The sequence below is a fragment of the Antechinus flavipes genome, chromosome 3 (genome assembly GCF_016432865.1).
Source record: "Antechinus flavipes isolate AdamAnt ecotype Samford, QLD, Australia chromosome 3, AdamAnt_v2, whole genome shotgun sequence".
NCBI lineage: Eukaryota > Metazoa > Chordata > Mammalia > Dasyuromorphia > Dasyuridae > Antechinus > Antechinus flavipes.
In genome coordinates this window covers 606630825-606647985 of record NC_067400.1, presented here as the reverse complement: position 1 = coordinate 606647985, position 17161 = coordinate 606630825, and the positions used below count along the sequence as shown (strand labels likewise).

The window sequence follows — 17161 nt, the reverse complement described above, 5'->3', positions numbered from 1 at the left end:
TGGAGGGGGAGAAAGGGATAATTTGGAACTAAAGGCTTTGTAAGGGTCAATGTTGAAAAATTACCCATGAATATGTTTTGTAAATAAAAAGCTTTAATAAAAAAAAAAGAAAGAAAAATGAAGTTCATGTGAAAGCATCTACCTCAAAGGATTATTGCAATAATCAAATGAGGTTACGTATGGAAAGTGCATCACAAGTCTTAAAGTGCAATGCAAATGATAGTTTTTATTATTATTATTTAGGCTAATTTTGGATATCTCAATTTTGTCCTCTAAAAAGCAGTTGACAGTCTGTCAGGAAGATAACAGAAAAAATGGACAGCCACTGTGATTAAGTCTCATGTTAAAAGACCACTTTCCCCTGCCCTCTCTAAACAAAGGAGGACGGATACTACCCAGGGAGAAGTGGAGGGGTTGGCTTTTAAAGGTCTTTCTTTTTCTGCAATTCAGTGAATACTGCAGCCCCATGAGATTTCTCTCTTGAGCCTCCCTCGAAGCTTCTTCAAATCGCTGCTGTTTTCATCTAGAAGAAGGCCATACTCTATCACCTTCCATGAATCCTCATAGCGCTGTTCCTCTAAGCAGTGCTGACCTGCCACGTGAAACATCTGGGCCAGTTGTTTGGGTCCTGGCTGAGCAGACACACTCCGCAGAGCCAGGGATGGAGAGAGCTGGAAGGCTCGGATGAACTCTTCCACGGCACTGGCCTCGTCTCTGAGGCCCAAAAACAGACGGCCTCGAGAGCAAAAATCTTCCACTTGTGTCTGAAGGTCACTGGCTGTGTGCTTCTGAATCACTTTGTCCAAGTCCTTGAGGGCACGACTGAAGTCCTGCAGGTGGGACAGGCAGGACGCCCTCAGCCGGAGGTATCTGGGGTTCCCATTGCTGGCCAGGACAGCCAGGGTGTAATAACCAAGAGCCTTCTCTGGGCACTGATCCTTTCCTAGGGCATTTCCTTCTTCAGCTGCTGCCTGAACAGAGATAGAAACAGGGACACATAGATTATCTCCCTCTTACTTAATAACCAAAAGGACCTTAAGAATGATAGACACTTGGAATTGGAAGGAACCTCCAAGACGAACTATTCTGACATGGAACTGAAGAATCCTTTCTACTTCACATTCAACCACTCACTATCTACTAAAATGGCTCGTTCCAAGTTCAGGAAAGTTTCCAGTTTCTCTTTTTTTAAGAAAAGTTTTTCCTGACCTCAAACCTAATTTTGCCTCTTTAGAATTCTGCCTCTTCCCATCCCCTACCCTCTAATTACTTCTAGTTCTGGCCTCTGAGCCAGGCAGAATAAGTCTCTTTCCTATGGTGAGTCTTCAAAGAAACAACTCCTCCTTCCTACACTTTAAACTTTTCCTGCTTAAGGTTCAACATTCCTCTTTACTCATGTAAATGAGTACATGTACATACATAAAGATGTACATGAAAGTACTCAAAAGCCCATTATTTATGTTGCCCTCTTCTGGCTACTCTCCACTCATCAGTTCCGTCACTTCAAGTTGTGTCCAACTCTTTGTGACCCTATTTGGTGTTTTCATGGCAAAAATACTGTTATTACAGATGAGAAAACTGAGATAAACAGGATTAAGGAACTTGCTCAAGGTCAGACAGCTAGTTAAGTGTCTGAAGTCACATTTGAATTCAGGAAGATCAATTTTCCTGATTCCAGGCTCAGGTGCTCTATCCACAGCGTCACCTAGCTGCCCTTGCTAAAATGGGGTGCCCCAAACTAAACACAATTTTCTTTTTGGTTTTGGTTTTTAATTCAATTTTGCATCCTTCTCAATGTCCATCCAGCACAAGCACTGGTTGAATTTAATAGAATGAGTTAAGGAGAATAGGAGAATTTTTAAGCAAATTGAACTGGATGATGTCTAATGGCCCTTGTAGCTCTTAATTTATGAACACAGTGGAAGACATCAAGAATCTTGGAGGACCGGAAGCTTGTCCATGGTCACACAGGGAATGAGTCCTACAGTATGATCTGAGTCCAAGTCCTCTGTCTTCAGAGTCTCCTCCACTATCCTATCTTCCCATTACCTCCACTCCTATGCTTTCTGGAAAAGAAGTTGACTTTACTTTAGATGCCTTGGTCCAGAGTTTGAAGGATGGATAATAAATACATTGTCTAATACCATTCAAGCACATCTTAGATTGAGATGCATTGAGCTTTGGATGCGGACTTGGGTCACAGTATCACAGGAAAGATCTGGAGGATTTAGTCAATATAAGAGGAGTCAACAAAATAATATCGTAGCTAAGAAAGCTAATGGGCTTCTAGCCTGGAATATAAGAAAAGGACAATGTCCACAAAGAAGGCTGTCATAGTCTTCTTCTCTGGTCTAAGTGCATCTAGAGTACTGTGTTCAGTTTTATATAGATAGTTATTTTTTTCTCCCAAATATCCTTTTATTTTTATAATTACTGCTTATCTTAATCACAACTAGGTGGGTCAATGGATAAAGCACCAGGCTTGGGATCAGGAAGACTTGAGTTCCAATCTGGTCACAAATACTGGCTAGCTGTAGGACTCTGTAGCACTGCTTATCCTATTCACCTCAGTTTCTATAAAATGAACCAGAGAATGGCAAACTGTTCTGTATCTTTTCCAAAGAAAGCCCCAAATAGGGTCACAAAGACTTAAACATGTCTAAAATGTCTAAATAATCATCTCAATTTTCCTCTAAGTGAATTTTTTTCATTCATTTTTTTTTATTTTGAACTCCAAATTCTCTCTCCCACTCCAGTTCTTTCCCACTTAGTGAGAAGTCAAGAAATGTTACTCATTATACATGTGAAATCCTGAAAAACACATTTCATATTAGCCATGTTGCATGATTACCTTGGGGATTTTTCCCAAGGCAATTGGGGTTAAGTACTTGAACAGTATCACAAACTAAGAAATGTTAACTGTCTGAGGCTGATTTGAACTCAGGATCTCCTAACCCTAACCCTATCCTACATAATTATTTTTAAAGGGAAAATAAAGATCCTATAACAAACAAGTACAGCTAAGAAAAACAAATTTCCCCACTGGACATGTCTGATGATTTATGTTTCTTCCTACATGTTACTTCCTTCATCTCTCCAGCAGTGTATTTCACTTAGGTCATTGCACTGGATGTTCATTTTAGCAAGAACACTAAAAAGCTGGAGGGCTGTGGAGAACCAGAATAATGACTGGACTAGAGACCATACCATATTAGGATTGACTGAAGAAACAAGGGTTGTTTAGCCTGAGAAGAGAAGTGGAGATGGATGTGATAACTCTCTCAAAAATTTGAGAAGGACTGCCATGTGTAAGAGGGATCCGATTGGTTTGACCCAAATGCTAAGAATTAGGAGGTGGAATTTATAGAGAAGCAAATTTAAACTTCATATGAAGGAAGAAAGATCTTCCTTGATTTTAGAGAAATCCCAAAGTGTAATAGACTGCCTTGAGAATCAATACCTTTTCCATTCTTGAAGGATTTTAAAAAGCCAAGGCTAGACGAACATCTGTCAAGTATGTTGGAAAAGGGATCATGTGAGGTGCCATTTGGACTAGATGGCCTTTAAGGCTCTAACTGTGATATTCCACAAGTTAGCTTCAAGCTAATTTAGTGTCAAAGCCTCTTAGAGATCACCTATTCCCAAAGTGTCATAAAAAACCTAAGATTTTAAAAATTAGTATCTGTTGTCTTTCTATCGTAATTCATTCATCACTTCCCACTGACTCTTCCCTTGTGACAAGAAAAATAATTAGGCAAAAACATTGAATAAAAAGAGTAAATTTGACAAGAAATACAATGTAATTCAATATGTTAGCTATCCCTTCAAAACATCAAATGGGACAATATTTATAAAGCCTGGAACATAGTAGGTACTTAATAAATGCTTATTTCCTCTTTTACCTTCCAGCTATGAAGCATATAAAAATCTGACAAGCAGTATACCCATCCGCCCATAGGCTTTCTGACACTGATGGCTTCCGTATTTTTTTTAAATCTTTGCCAATTTAGGGTGGCTAGTGGTGCAGTGGATAGAGCCCCAGCCCTGGAGTCAGGAGGACCTGAGTTCAACTCTGGCCTGAGACACTTAACACTGCCTAGATGTGTGACCCTGGGCAAGTCACTTAATACCAATTGCCTCAGCATTTAAACAAACAAACAAACAAACAAACAAACAAAAAAACTCTGCCAATTTGTGAGTATGAGAGATTTTCCCTTCCATATCTCCTCCTATAATGTTTTGGAGCATTATCTTATGTAGTCACTTAATAGTTTGCAATTCTACTTCTTTCCAATCATGCTTTCACACAGCTAAGTGATATTCTTAAGTACAAGTCTGATCATTGTCACTCCCCTATTCAATAAACTCCAATGGCCCCTAATATGTACTAAAACCCCTCCGTTTGGTACTTAAAACCCTTCACCATCAAGGTCCAACCTATAGAAAGAGCATTGCTCTAGGCTTAGAGAAAGTCCATTCAAATCTCACTATTGATGCTTACTGTGTGTGATCTTTGGCAAGTTGCCTTATGTCCACTGGCCTCAGTTTACCTGTAAATTTGCACAATTAATGATTTGGACTAGATAATTTCTGAGATTCCTCCACAGGATCCCATGATTTTATATTGATTTCCCCAATAGAAGGCAAGTTCTCTGAAGACAGGGATCCATTAGTTTTTGCATTTCTATCTTCATACCTTAGCACAGTGGCTTGCAAAAAAAAAAAAAAAAAAGGCTGGGCCCTTAATAAATGTTTTTTGATTGATGGGTAAGCATAAGCCTATCCCTGATCAGATGCTAGTTTCCTTCTAGCTGTCCTGATGTAGGTCCCACTGAATTCTTTTTTCTCTCAATGACGATTCAGGCTCCAACAATGGGTATTTATTCTCTTGGACACAGAGCTTCCTCTGGAAATATCGCCTCCCCCATGAAAAAAAAATATATATAGTAATCTCTGCTCCAGTCTCTCTTTACACCTGTTCATCAGTGGTTGTTACAATAGGGAACAGACTTGTTTGTTGCCTGGGTTAATCTAAAAATTCACTATTAGAAAAGCGTCCTACAGCATTAATGCCGGATCATTTGTTTTTATGGCCTAAGCAACATGAAACTGGTTCCCAAACATTAAAGTGTGTTTCCCATAATTGACAGCAAAAACTCAGGCAGAGAGCAAGGGGAGGGAGTACCTTGCAGAGGGGAAAGTAGGTTGCAGAAAGAAGATATTCAGTTCTCAAGGTTGCAGAAGAGGAAGGGACGGGGGACCACTCTAGGTCCCCATTAATCCAAAAGGCCAGGCCCTCTATTGGCTTTGGGCCAATACTCTCTTCTGTGCTTCTCACCTCCCAAAAGCCAAATGCTTGTTCTTGAAGGTCGGCAAGGAAAGCAGCCTGGACCCTCGGTGCACTAATGGATTTTTCATTACTCCTAACAAGCGGATTGTGCTTTCTTCAACCTAGAGAGAATGTGTGAGCTGCCAAGAGAAACTCCACTAAGGCTCAGTCCTTCTCAGCAAGGGCAAATGAGCTGTCGGGGTGGAAGGAGGCAGGGAGGAGGGGAAGAAGAATTTGGCATGTGGGGCTCTTATCTCCCCAAATCCTGCAGGATCGAAAGGCTGTCCTAACCACCTTAGCTTTCCCTGTTCAAAATCAAGATAAAGAATATGATTATTCTTTATAAAACCCCAAATGAAGTAGACATATAAAATAAGAAATAAAAGCAAACATAAACCCTTGATAGATAGGAGGCAGGCTATTACAGTGAAAAAATGCCAGCATTAAAAAGAGTTAAGAGGCTTTCTTTATGATCTGTGAGACCTTAGGCAAATTACTTCTCTTATTTGGGCCTCAGTTTTTTGATCTGAGAAATGAGATGGTTGGATAAGGTTTAGACTAAAAACCCTGTGGGTATTATACTAATATGCCATCTGAACAGAATAGAAATGAACAAATAAATCATGTGGACATACTCTGAACATTTTGCAATGTAATTAATTAAATTTAATTTGGGAACTTTATCCTAGAAACAAAATACAAAATTTGCTCCATTTTAAATCAGTTTGAAATTCAACATCCTTTGGAAAACTATGTTTCTTTTTTTTTTGAAAGTAACATTTATAATTTATTGTATACTTTTTTCCCACAATTTTTTTAAAAAAGAATTTATTATAGCTTTTTATTGACAAAACATATGCATGGATAATTTTTCAACATTGACCTTTGCAAAAATTTCTGTTCCAACTTTTCCCCTCCTTCCTTCCACCTCCTCTTCTAGATGGCAGGTAGTCCCATACATGGAAAACTATGTTTCTTTAAAAGTTAACCCACTATTCCTAAAAATAAAAAATCCAACCATGTTTGATTATATAAGAATGCAGTGTGACACAGCTGAGAAATCATTAAGTTAGAGATCAGAGAACTTGGGTTTGTATCCTGCCTCTCTCAGGCAGGATTTACCTGTGTGATCTCTGTATCTCACCTTTAATTAGAAAGGGTTGGACTAGGAGTCCCTTTCCATGTACCTATGAACCTAAGAGTAGTAGAAATCTTAGGATAATAAGTGCTTAGCATTCTAGGCGACTACTAGGAAAATGGAAAACATTTATTGGAAAGTAGAAGGCCTAACTTATTTGTCACAACATCAAAGAAATTGTCCAATTCAATTCGACAACAGTTCTTTCTTGGAATATTTTGTTCAGCTCTCGGTATTATAGTTTCTTTAAAGAGTGCAATTATAGGAAGATAACCAGGATGCTGAAGGACTTTATATCTATGTCATATGAGGGCATGTTTAGCCTAGAAAAGAACAAACTTGAGTGGGACTGTCTCTCTCTCTCTCTCTGTGTCTCTGTCTCTTTCTTTGATGAAGAGACAACCTTTTGCCTCTTGTATCCTCAGTGCCTGTCTAGTTGTTTTCTAGAATATGAAGAAATATTATATGGAAGAAGGATTGGACTTTTCCTGCTTGGCCCCAGATATATAGGAGGCAGAGAAGTGATGCAATGGAGAGAGTGCTGAGCTAGACATGACTTCAAATCTAACAGCAGATACTTAAAAGAGAAAAATCACTGTCTGTCTCAGTTTTGTAAAAGGGATCAAAATGATAGTTTCCCTCCAAGGTTGTGGTTGTGAAGATTAAATGAGATAGATAATATTTGTAGAGCGATTTAGACAATGTTAAACTGAACCCTGAAGGAAGACAAAAATTTTGATCAGTGGAAGCAAGGAAAGAGTATGTTTTAGTCATGGAACAAAGGCATGGAGGTGGGAGATGCAAAACTAAGCTCAAGGAACAGACCAGCTTGGCTAAACTGGGAAGAAGATGAAGATGAAATAGAAATTCTTTAAAGGTCAGTGGGATTCAGACTGTAGAGTATTTTAAATGCCAAGATGCAGACTTTTGTTTTTGTTTTTATAATTAAAGGTTTTTTAATATATAATTTTATATAAGTAATCCTAAAGGTTTTTTAATATATAATTTTTAGATAAGTAATTCTAGAGGTTTTTTTTTTAATATATAGAAGCATATGGTCAGTCTGGGTTTCTCACCATGAGGTTAGTATAAGGAAAGCAAACAGACGCTATTGCAATAATCCAGACTGGAGATGATAAGGTCATTGTTTAGAGTGCTGGCTATATGTGAGCACCGAAAAGGGGAGGGATGCAGGATAAGATCATCCTATCTGAGAAATAAGATGGATAGGATTCGAAATTGATTGGATATGAGGGATGGATTAAGGGAGAAGGAAGCTGCAAATCTGAGTCATTAGAAAGATGGTGGCTCTCTTGATAGGAACAGGGATGTTTGGGGAGAGGGTGGCTATGAGGTAAAATAGGATGAGCTCCATTTTGGATGTATTAAATTTCTGACTTCTGGGTGGAGATATTGGCAGAGTAAGACTGATCTCTGTATGGTCAGTTTGGGAAGAGCTTCTGGGGGTGAAGATTAACTCAAGGTGGATGGAATCATTCAGCATAAATTGGTGGGAAATTTAGTTCATTATTTTTGGCCAGAACTCTAGAACCCACCAAGAGAAACAAGTCACACAGGCCCAGGTCGTCATATAGCAATAATCCTAAAGATCTTGATATTCCCTCCCTACCCTATTGAGCCTCATAGACAGTGCCCAAGATTCATTTCTAACTAGAGAAAAGCAGGGTACTTATTGTTGCTTCTCTGCCACTGGACCCAAAGACACTTCAAAAGAGGACAACCTCCAGAAGGATGGAGAGGAGATTATAATATTTAAGAGGTTGAGATAAAAACATACATGTGAGTGTGCACACACGTGCATGCACACACACACACACACACACACACACACACACACACACACCCTGACTTTTTCTCCCATTGAGTGTGGAGAGTTTCAAGAGTAGTAGGTTAAACTTTTCTTGTACATTTGGATTGTGACAAGAAACCTTCCTCAGTCCCTCTTAATTCCAATGGCTCCTTCTGTTAATTATTTCCTATTATCTTGCACATATATCTTATTTTGTATATATTTGTTTGCAAATATACACATATATTTATACATATAAAAATATACATGGACATACATATGTTTATCTATCTATTTATCTTTAATCTATCCTTCAGGACCATCTTCAGTCATCCTGATCTATATTTTGTCATTGGACCAGATGGTTCCAGAGGAGAGAGAGAAGCTAGTGACTTTGCATAATCCTCCTTCACTTAAATCTAACTCACTTATAAGTGCATGGCATTGCCTTTTTGATGTCATGGTCCTCTTTGAAAATGAAGACCAAACAACAATAATCAATCTCTTCCTCTTTCTCCCTTTCTCCCTCTCACCTATCTCCTTTCTTCCCTCCTCTTCCTCTGTCTTTCTATCTCTGTCTCTTTGTCTCTGTTTCTCTTTCTTTATTTCTCTCTGTCTGTCTCTGTCTCTGTCTATCTCTATTTCTGTTTTTCTTCTTCTTTCTGTCTGTCTCTGTCTTCATCTCTCTCTGACTCTCTCTCTCTCTGTTTCTCTCTCTGTGTGTCTCTCTCCTTGATGAAGGGACTGCCTTTTGTCTCTTTTTGTATCCTCAGTGCCTGTCACATTAATAAATGCTGATTTATTGATTAATTAAGATGGCCCTCAAAAGAGCTAATATAATTGTTAACTGTGTGATTAGAGTCCAAAGCACAAGAGGCAAGAGTCCTATCTTCCTCTTTCTTGGTCAGAACACACCTGGAAGATTAACTTCAGCTTTAAAATTTTATGGAGGGCATTGAGAAGCTGGAGTGTGTCCAGAGGAGGGTAAGCAGGAGAACGAGTTAACTGGAGACCATGCAATATATGGCTCTGTTAAAAAGGATACTTAGTCTGTACAAGAGAAAAAAATGGATAGAGGGAGGGGAGTAGGAATGGTAGTTCCCATCAAATATCAACTATCTTAAGAACCATCACAAAGAAGACAGTCTAATTCAGCTTGGTCTCAAAGGACAGAACTGGAAACAATTAGTGAATATTGCAGAAAGGCCGGAACATGGGGGGTAGGGAGTGGGAAATGACAACAACAACAAAAAACACACACACACACACACCCCAAACTTCATACATTTCCTAAGGCAGAATGGGCTGCTTTGGGAACTGGTAAGTGTCCCTCACTTTGACCAGCAGCTAGATGACCTTTTGCTAGGGATGCAGTGGAGGGGCCATTTGCTCCACGATGCCCAGCTCTGACATTTTGGGAGCCTGTATATTTCAACTGAAGATAGAATCTTTTCAGTAGATTTCTTCAAGCCCTATCTGCCAGAACCCCACAGCTTTCCCAGGGATACACTAATTTCCCAGGATGAGCACTACAAAGAACCAATATTCTGGAGCTGACTTTTCCCCAACAATTTCTAATTGCCACTAACACTTGTGAGTGGGCAGTATTTTCTCTCTTTCATCTGCCAGTATCTCTTAGCCCTTTTGCAACTAATTCCCCAAAGATTGCCCAGAAGCAGTGTCATCGCCACACACTCAAAAAATTTCTACAAAATCATGTGAAGACCTCTTATCTTGTCCAACAGATGTGCTCCCATAAAGTTATACATATGTCTCATTTTGTGAAAGTGAACCCTAATTCTGATGCATGCTGGGTCATGGGCTTTGAAAAGCAACACTGAGATAACTTCTTTTGTAGTGTGGACAATCACCTACTAATTGGTTTCATAAGCTGGGATTTGGGGATATTGGATTTTCTTAAAATGGGGCTCATAGATCCTAGTGCCTCTGTCTCTTCCAGATTGACAGATAACCTGAATATCCATCACTGCTTTGGCGTTCTTTAAATAAAGATCTTTTCAATTTGGAATTAGATAGAGTAACAAAAATGTCTATTTCCTCTGACCCAGAGCTTCCACTGCTTGAAATGGGCCCTCAAGGATGTCAGTGACAAAACAAAAGACCATTTATCTATTAAAATATTTGTAGCCGAATTTCTTTTGGTAAGAGCAGAGAATTGGAAAGAGAGCTGATGCTTATTAATTGGGGAATAGCAGAGTAACTGCTTTTTTGTAGGAAATAATGAATGTGGTGATTACACAAAAGCCTAGGAAGATTTATCTGAACTGATGCAACCTGAGCAGAAACCAATAAGCATATACAAGATGACTACAACAATGGGGATGGAAAAGATAACAAGAAAACAGCCAAGTCAGAAACCCATGAAAGTATAATGGCCAAAATTGCCCTAGAAGGAGAGACACAAGTAGGTAGCTCCATGTTAGCCCACTCCTGTGCAGACATAGGGGATCATATGTGCAGAGGTAGGAGATTATAATAGTAGAACATGGAATGGCTGTTATGTTGCATAGTTTTACTGAACTGTTTCCCTCTTCTTTTTATTCTTTATTAAAAACTATGGCTCTGGAGATTGGAAAGTGGGGAGGCACACTTGGAGAAGTGTAGCTGATGTGAATATGAAAGATATCAATATCGATTTATTTTTAAAACAAAACTTTTATGTAACTATGTAATACATAGCTATATCTGTCTCTAGCTATATACTTTTAAGTTCTAAATCCAGGCACTTCAGGGATAACTCTCTTGTCTATCTTGGGGTTTCTTGGAATTAGTATTCAGTGGTGGTAAAAGAATTCTTCATGGTATTAGCTAGGGTTTCTTTGGGGGGCACTCTATAGTGGGGAGTTACTCAGGGAAGAAGGGAACTTGTTTGTAGTAATGAGGTTGATGATTGGATGGCTGAAATAAGTCACAGGTTCCTAGTCTTAGAGGATGAAGGATGCCTTAAAAAATTGGATCCATTAGCCTTATTTTTCAGATGATAATATGAAGGTTCAGAGAGAGAGAACTCACATATTTTACAATCAGAGGACCTCAGACTGGGACTGAATTTTATAATTCATCTAGTCTAACTTGGAACTGAACTAGAATCCCTCAACATCATATCTGGTGAGTGATCATTCATCTTCATATTACCAAGAGGGAAACTGAGTCTTAAAGCCTTCAAAAGTGACTTTCTTGGGGTTGTATACCTAGGAAGTGCCAAGGTAAGATCTGAACTTGGATCTTCCTGCCTTCCAAATCTTGTATGCCCTGTGAGGTGCCACTCTGAGGGCTCAGGGAGCCACATGAAACATCCCTTGTCTTTAAAAAGGGAAAACAGTTTTCTGCAGGAAACTGTCCATTGCCAAAGTGGAGCTCGCAGTGGTGCACCATCCATTTATTTTCTTGCTCGAGTTAATATGCATGATTGGAAAGCTCAAGCCAAGTCACAGCTTCAGCCCAAATGGCTTTCAGAAACACCTTGAAGACATTAAATTTGAGGCAGATTAAATACCCACAGCCCAACCTTCCTTCTTCTGTCTCCAGGTCTGGCTCTGTAAAATGCTTAGTCTGGTCCTGACTCATTACCTCTTCAAGACAGAAGCATTTTTTAAAAGTTTATTCAGAGCACGACTTAGGGTTATCTGAGTGAATTCTGCCTGTGTTCTGATTAATCCAGCCTTGTCTTCAGAGGATGGAGGGAAAGAAGGGAAAGAAAGTTAGGGCAAAATAAGCATTCATATGATCCTCTAAGGAGATCACATACCTAGAGCTTCCAGGGATCTTTGAAGCCATCAAAACTAACTCTCTCACTTTACTGTTGGGGAAACTGAGACTTGGGGAGGTGAAGCACTTATCCAAGATCACAGAGATCAAATGATCAAGGGATCATAAAGAGAGAAGCAGAAAGTAATTGGAGATCATTTAGTCCAATCTATGTTTGAACAGAATCTCCATGAAATGGCTATTCAGACTCTGACCAAAAATTGATAGTGAGCAAGGAGCTCTCTACCTCCCTTGGGAGCCTATAACACTCTTGGGAGAATTTGTTCATTATTAGAAATTTCTTTTTTGTCAAAGCTCCAATCTGCTTCTTTGCCAGTTCTAACCTCTGCCCAGATTGTGCCCTCAGGGGCATAGAACAGGATGAATGCAGCATTTCTTTCATAGAGCAGCCACTCAAAGATTGGAAGGCTGCTGTCTAGTCTTCTGAGCCAAGCTTCTCTTTTCCAGGCACAACCTTTCTCCAAATGATCCTCATATGGGTTGAACTCAAGGTCCAGCCTAGTTACCTTCCTTTGGTCAATCCCCATCTTAAGAACTTTCTTCCTAAAACTTGGCTCTTGAGACTGAACATAATGCACTGTTTGGGGTCTGACCAGCTCCAGAGCCTCTCCTGATCCCTCAGCTCCTCCTGGTGTCTCCATCCCATCCCAACCACATTGCATTGCTCCTATTAGGAAGGTGGGTGGACTGAATATTGGGCCTCGAGTCACAAAGACCTGAATTCAGATTCTACCTTAGATACTTCCTGTGTATCACTGGGCAAATCACTCTCCAGGTCACAGTTTCCTCATCTCTAAAGTGGGAATAATAATAGCAACTATCTCTTAAGATGTTTGTGAGGATTAAAAGAATAAAATTAATTAATTAAATTGATGGAATTGATGAAATTACTAAATTAATTTAATGATTAGATATTAATATGCAACATGCTTTAGTTGTTGCTTAGTTCTTTTCAGCTGTATGTTTCTCCATAATCCTATTTGATGGAGATACCGGAGATACTGGAATGGTTTGCTATTTTTTTCTCCAGCTCATTTTACAGATGAAGAAACCGAGGCAAACAGGATTAAGTGACTTGCCCAGAGTCACACAGGTAGGAAATGTCTAAGGCCAGATTTGAACTCAGGTCTTCCTGACTCCAGCTCCAGCCTCCTATCCACTGTGTTACCCAACATACAAGCCTTAAAATGATCAATGAATTATAGTGATTATTATTTTAACTATTATTATCATTACTAATACTACTACTAGCAGTATATATGTGTGAAATGCTATTTGTAAATTGCTTTGCAACTTTTAAAATGCTTTTATTCTGATTGTGTTCCCATTCATATTCTTTGTATATGTGTATCCCCAACTCTAATATAGGACTTAACATATAGTAGGTATTTAAGAAACATTTATTTATTTTGACTGTGTGACCTTTGGCAAGACTCTCTTAATCTCAGTTTCCTCATCTATAAAATGAGGATAATAAAATCACCTGACTTACAGGAAATTAAATGAAATGCTACTTGTAAATTGCTTTGCATTTTTAACATGCTTTTATTCTGATTGTATTTCCATTCATATACTTTATCTTTCTTGATAGCGTGTAAGGTTCTTGAGGTCAGGACTGTTTTTGTCATCCAACACTGAACACAGTAGGATAACAGGGACAGTGAAAGGGACTAGACTTGAGACTATACTGGTATAGGAAACTACAGGGTGAAGAAATTCCTTTTATCAATATAGCTAAGAGTCTTAGAGAGTTGTCTAGACTCAGAGCATGAGCAATGTAAGGGACTTGGCCAGAGTCACCCAGACAGAAAGTATCAGGTTTTTCTGACTCCCATGGCAGCACTCCGTCTACTCTAGTCCAACATCTTTCTTAGGAGGGTGAGAGACATTTAATAAATACTTGTTGACTGACTGATTAATGATGTCAGAGAGCAGCAGGCTCTCTCTTGTGCTGTTCACTATGTTTCTCTTAAGGCATCGGAGAACATCATCATCCTATACCTGTTCCTTTTTTCTCTCTCCAAACTCCAAAGGTTTCTTGGGAATCTTTGGATACTTACCTACCCAAGACCACTCCCCTCCCCCCAAAACATACTCTCTCTCTCTCTCTCTCTCCATAATCCTTTAAGCCTAGGGGAGGGAAAACACAAAAGGTCCAAGTGAGCCAGATTGTCCATCCCCAAGAGCATTTGCACATAAAACTAGAACAAATAAATGAAAAATGTAAAATATATTATAGTATTATTTAATTGAGCGAGGCTAAGGTACATAATAAAAATGAAGGGAAAGTCTTGGCAGTTGAGGAAACTGAAACTGGGAAAGATCCCACCTGTAAGGTCATAGATTCAGATCTGGAAGTGACCTTTGGGATCATATAATCTAGATCTTTTATTTTAAAGATGAAGAAAATGTGACCCATGGAGGGAAATGACCTGCCCCAAGTCAGGGCATCATGGGAAACATGGGAAAAGTTGCATAAAGAAAGAATTCTAGATCTAGATTCAGAAAACCTAGACTTAAAGTGTCCTAATTGCCAAAGGCAATTAGAAAGGTTTTTCCTAAAGTTCAGAATAGGCTAGACATATTGGAAAGGTTGATTTCATTGGCCATCTGACTGAATCTCTACTACAATTCTCAAGTGGAGTGCAAAACAATGTTTCTGAAAAAATACACACACAAAATACATATGTGATGTATGGGTATATATTAAATACATACATATGTGTGTATTAAATACATACATAAATATATACATTATACACACACATATACAGGATGTCAAATGAGACACTATATATAAAAAGAAATGGGCATTTTGATATCATTTACTATGTGCTAGCACTGTGCTAAGTGCACTTACACCTAATTATCTCATTTGACACCCCCCACAACACAACTCTGGGAGATAGGTGTTAAATTACCTCTATTTTACTAATTAGGAAACAAAGGCAAAGATGACAAGACTTGGCATGGTCACATAGCTAGGAACTGTCAAGAGACTGGATTTGAAGTCGTCTGCTTGATTTCAGTCCCATGCTCTAGCCACTGCACTACCTAGCTACCAACTTTGAAAATTCCCTTTGGGAGTCCAAGAATGGCTACACAACCTGAGGGGAAAGTGTGTTTCTGGGATTCAGGTGGCTTGAGCATCTCATCACTCTAACCTTCACTACACAGACTTTGCAAGGGGTAGAACCTTCTATCATCTTCACAAGACGGCAGGGGAGAGGGGAAGCTGGATCACTGGCTCATGGAGGTGTCTGGAGGGAATCCAAGCTTGGTCATTTGGAAAAAGCTACATCCATGGAGAGGACATGGTGGGATTACCACTCCCATGGAGAAGACATGGTGGCCATTCCATGATTGCCCAGTCTTCAGTTGCTAGTCTGCCCTTTAGTAAGAAGTAGGGGCCATTTCCCCATTTCTAAACAAGCCGGAAGGGATACAATAGGGAATAGAAGAGACTGCTTAGATATTTTAGGAAGATTGTGTCACTATTCCTTGGAAGGAAGGACGAAGGAAGGGCTGCCCAGCAGCAGAACCTGGATCATGACCATCATGAGTAAGCCCTCCAGTTCTTTTGGGTTTCTTATCTCCTAGAAGGACACATTAAAGCCTTTAGCTTTAATTTTAATGCTTTCAATCCTTTGTTTTCTTTTAAGCCAGGTAGGGATCCTAGAAGCCCTAAACTTCTCAAAAGGAAGGGGGGTGGTTTTAGAGAAGGAAGGGAAGGCTTTTGTTGTCAGTCATCCTGTTCTCCAAAGCTGCCAAAATAGGAAAAAAGAGCCAGTCCTCATCTGTTTGATGCAGCTAATCCTAAAAACAGATTTTCTTTTCTTAAAATGTCAGTCAATAAGGCAGAAAGCCACCTTCCCTCAAAACTTTTCAGGGGTTAGATACTGAATGCCTGCATTTGTCTGTCCAGTTCTTTGGTTGATACCAAATTAAAAGAACAAAGACGAGGGACGAGAGTTTTAGGATTAGAATCTTCTTGAGAACAGGAATTGTTTTTTGCCTCTTTTTATGTTCCCCGTGCTTAGTACTTTGCCTGGCATAGAGTAGATACTTAATAAATGTTCTTTTTTGGGGGGAGGCAGGCATTGGGGTTAAGTGACTTGCCCATAGTCACACAACTAGTAAGTGTTAAGTGTCTGAAGTCCCATTTGCACTCAGGTCCACCTGACTTCAGGGTCAGTGTTATATCCAATATACCATCTAGCTGCTCCCAGTAAATATTTATTAATTGATGATAACCCTCACAGCTGGATTCAATCAAGAACCAATAAGCATTTATTAAACACTTATTATGTTTCAGGCACTATGCCTGAAATGCAGGGAATTGTGGTCTCTGTGTTCCCTTCTACCCTTAAAACTATAATCTATTAAGCTTTTAATATGTGTTTACTATATATGGGAATACAAAATCAAAATCAGAATAGTCTTTTCCCCAAGGAACTTATACATATAGCAATTTGTACACACACACACACACACACACACACACACACACACACACATATATTGGGGGTTTTCTTGGCAAAGATACCAGCATATTTGCCATTTCCTTCTCCAATTCATTTTACAGATGAAGAAATTGAGACAAACAGGGTGAAATGATTTGCCCAGTGTAACATAGCTAAGAAGTATCTAAAGTTAGATTTGAACTCATGTGAACATACATAAAGAATATATACATATAACAATACATATATGAACATGTGTACCTGCACACATCCACTTGCATATACATATGTATTGTCTGCCTTATTTAGATTTAAACTATATGTTCCCTGAAAGTTTTTTTTAATTTGTTAATAAATGCTTTGTTAATTGAGACCAATTAACAAAGGGAAGTGATCACTTCAGAAATGATGATCTTTAGCTGTGACACTGATCCCATTTAATGAAGTTAATTGGCTTGCTGAGTTCTGAATCCATAAGCTGAACTACTACAATGGAGAGGGGAAAGGGAATAAACATTTTATAGCACCTACTATGTGCTCAGTGTTTCACAAATATTTATCATTTTTTGCTTCATTGTCACAACCATCTTGGGAAGTAGATATAGTTATTATACTCATTTTATAGCTGAGGC

At 39.0% G+C, this 17161-nt stretch overlaps 1 protein-coding gene across 1 annotated transcript in view; it reads right to left on the bottom strand.

Annotated features, from left to right (window-relative positions):
* Nucleotides 1–200: 200 nt before the first annotated feature.
* Nucleotides 201–17161, bottom strand: part of TTC34 (tetratricopeptide repeat domain 34) — a 57700-nt gene continuing 40739 nt past the window's right edge. Inside the window, exon 8 of the mRNA XM_051988766.1 lies at nt 201–971. Coding sequence (XP_051844726.1) covers nt 447–971 — 525 coding nt within the window. The 3' untranslated portion in view covers nt 201–446. The remainder of the gene's footprint in view (nt 972–17161) is intronic.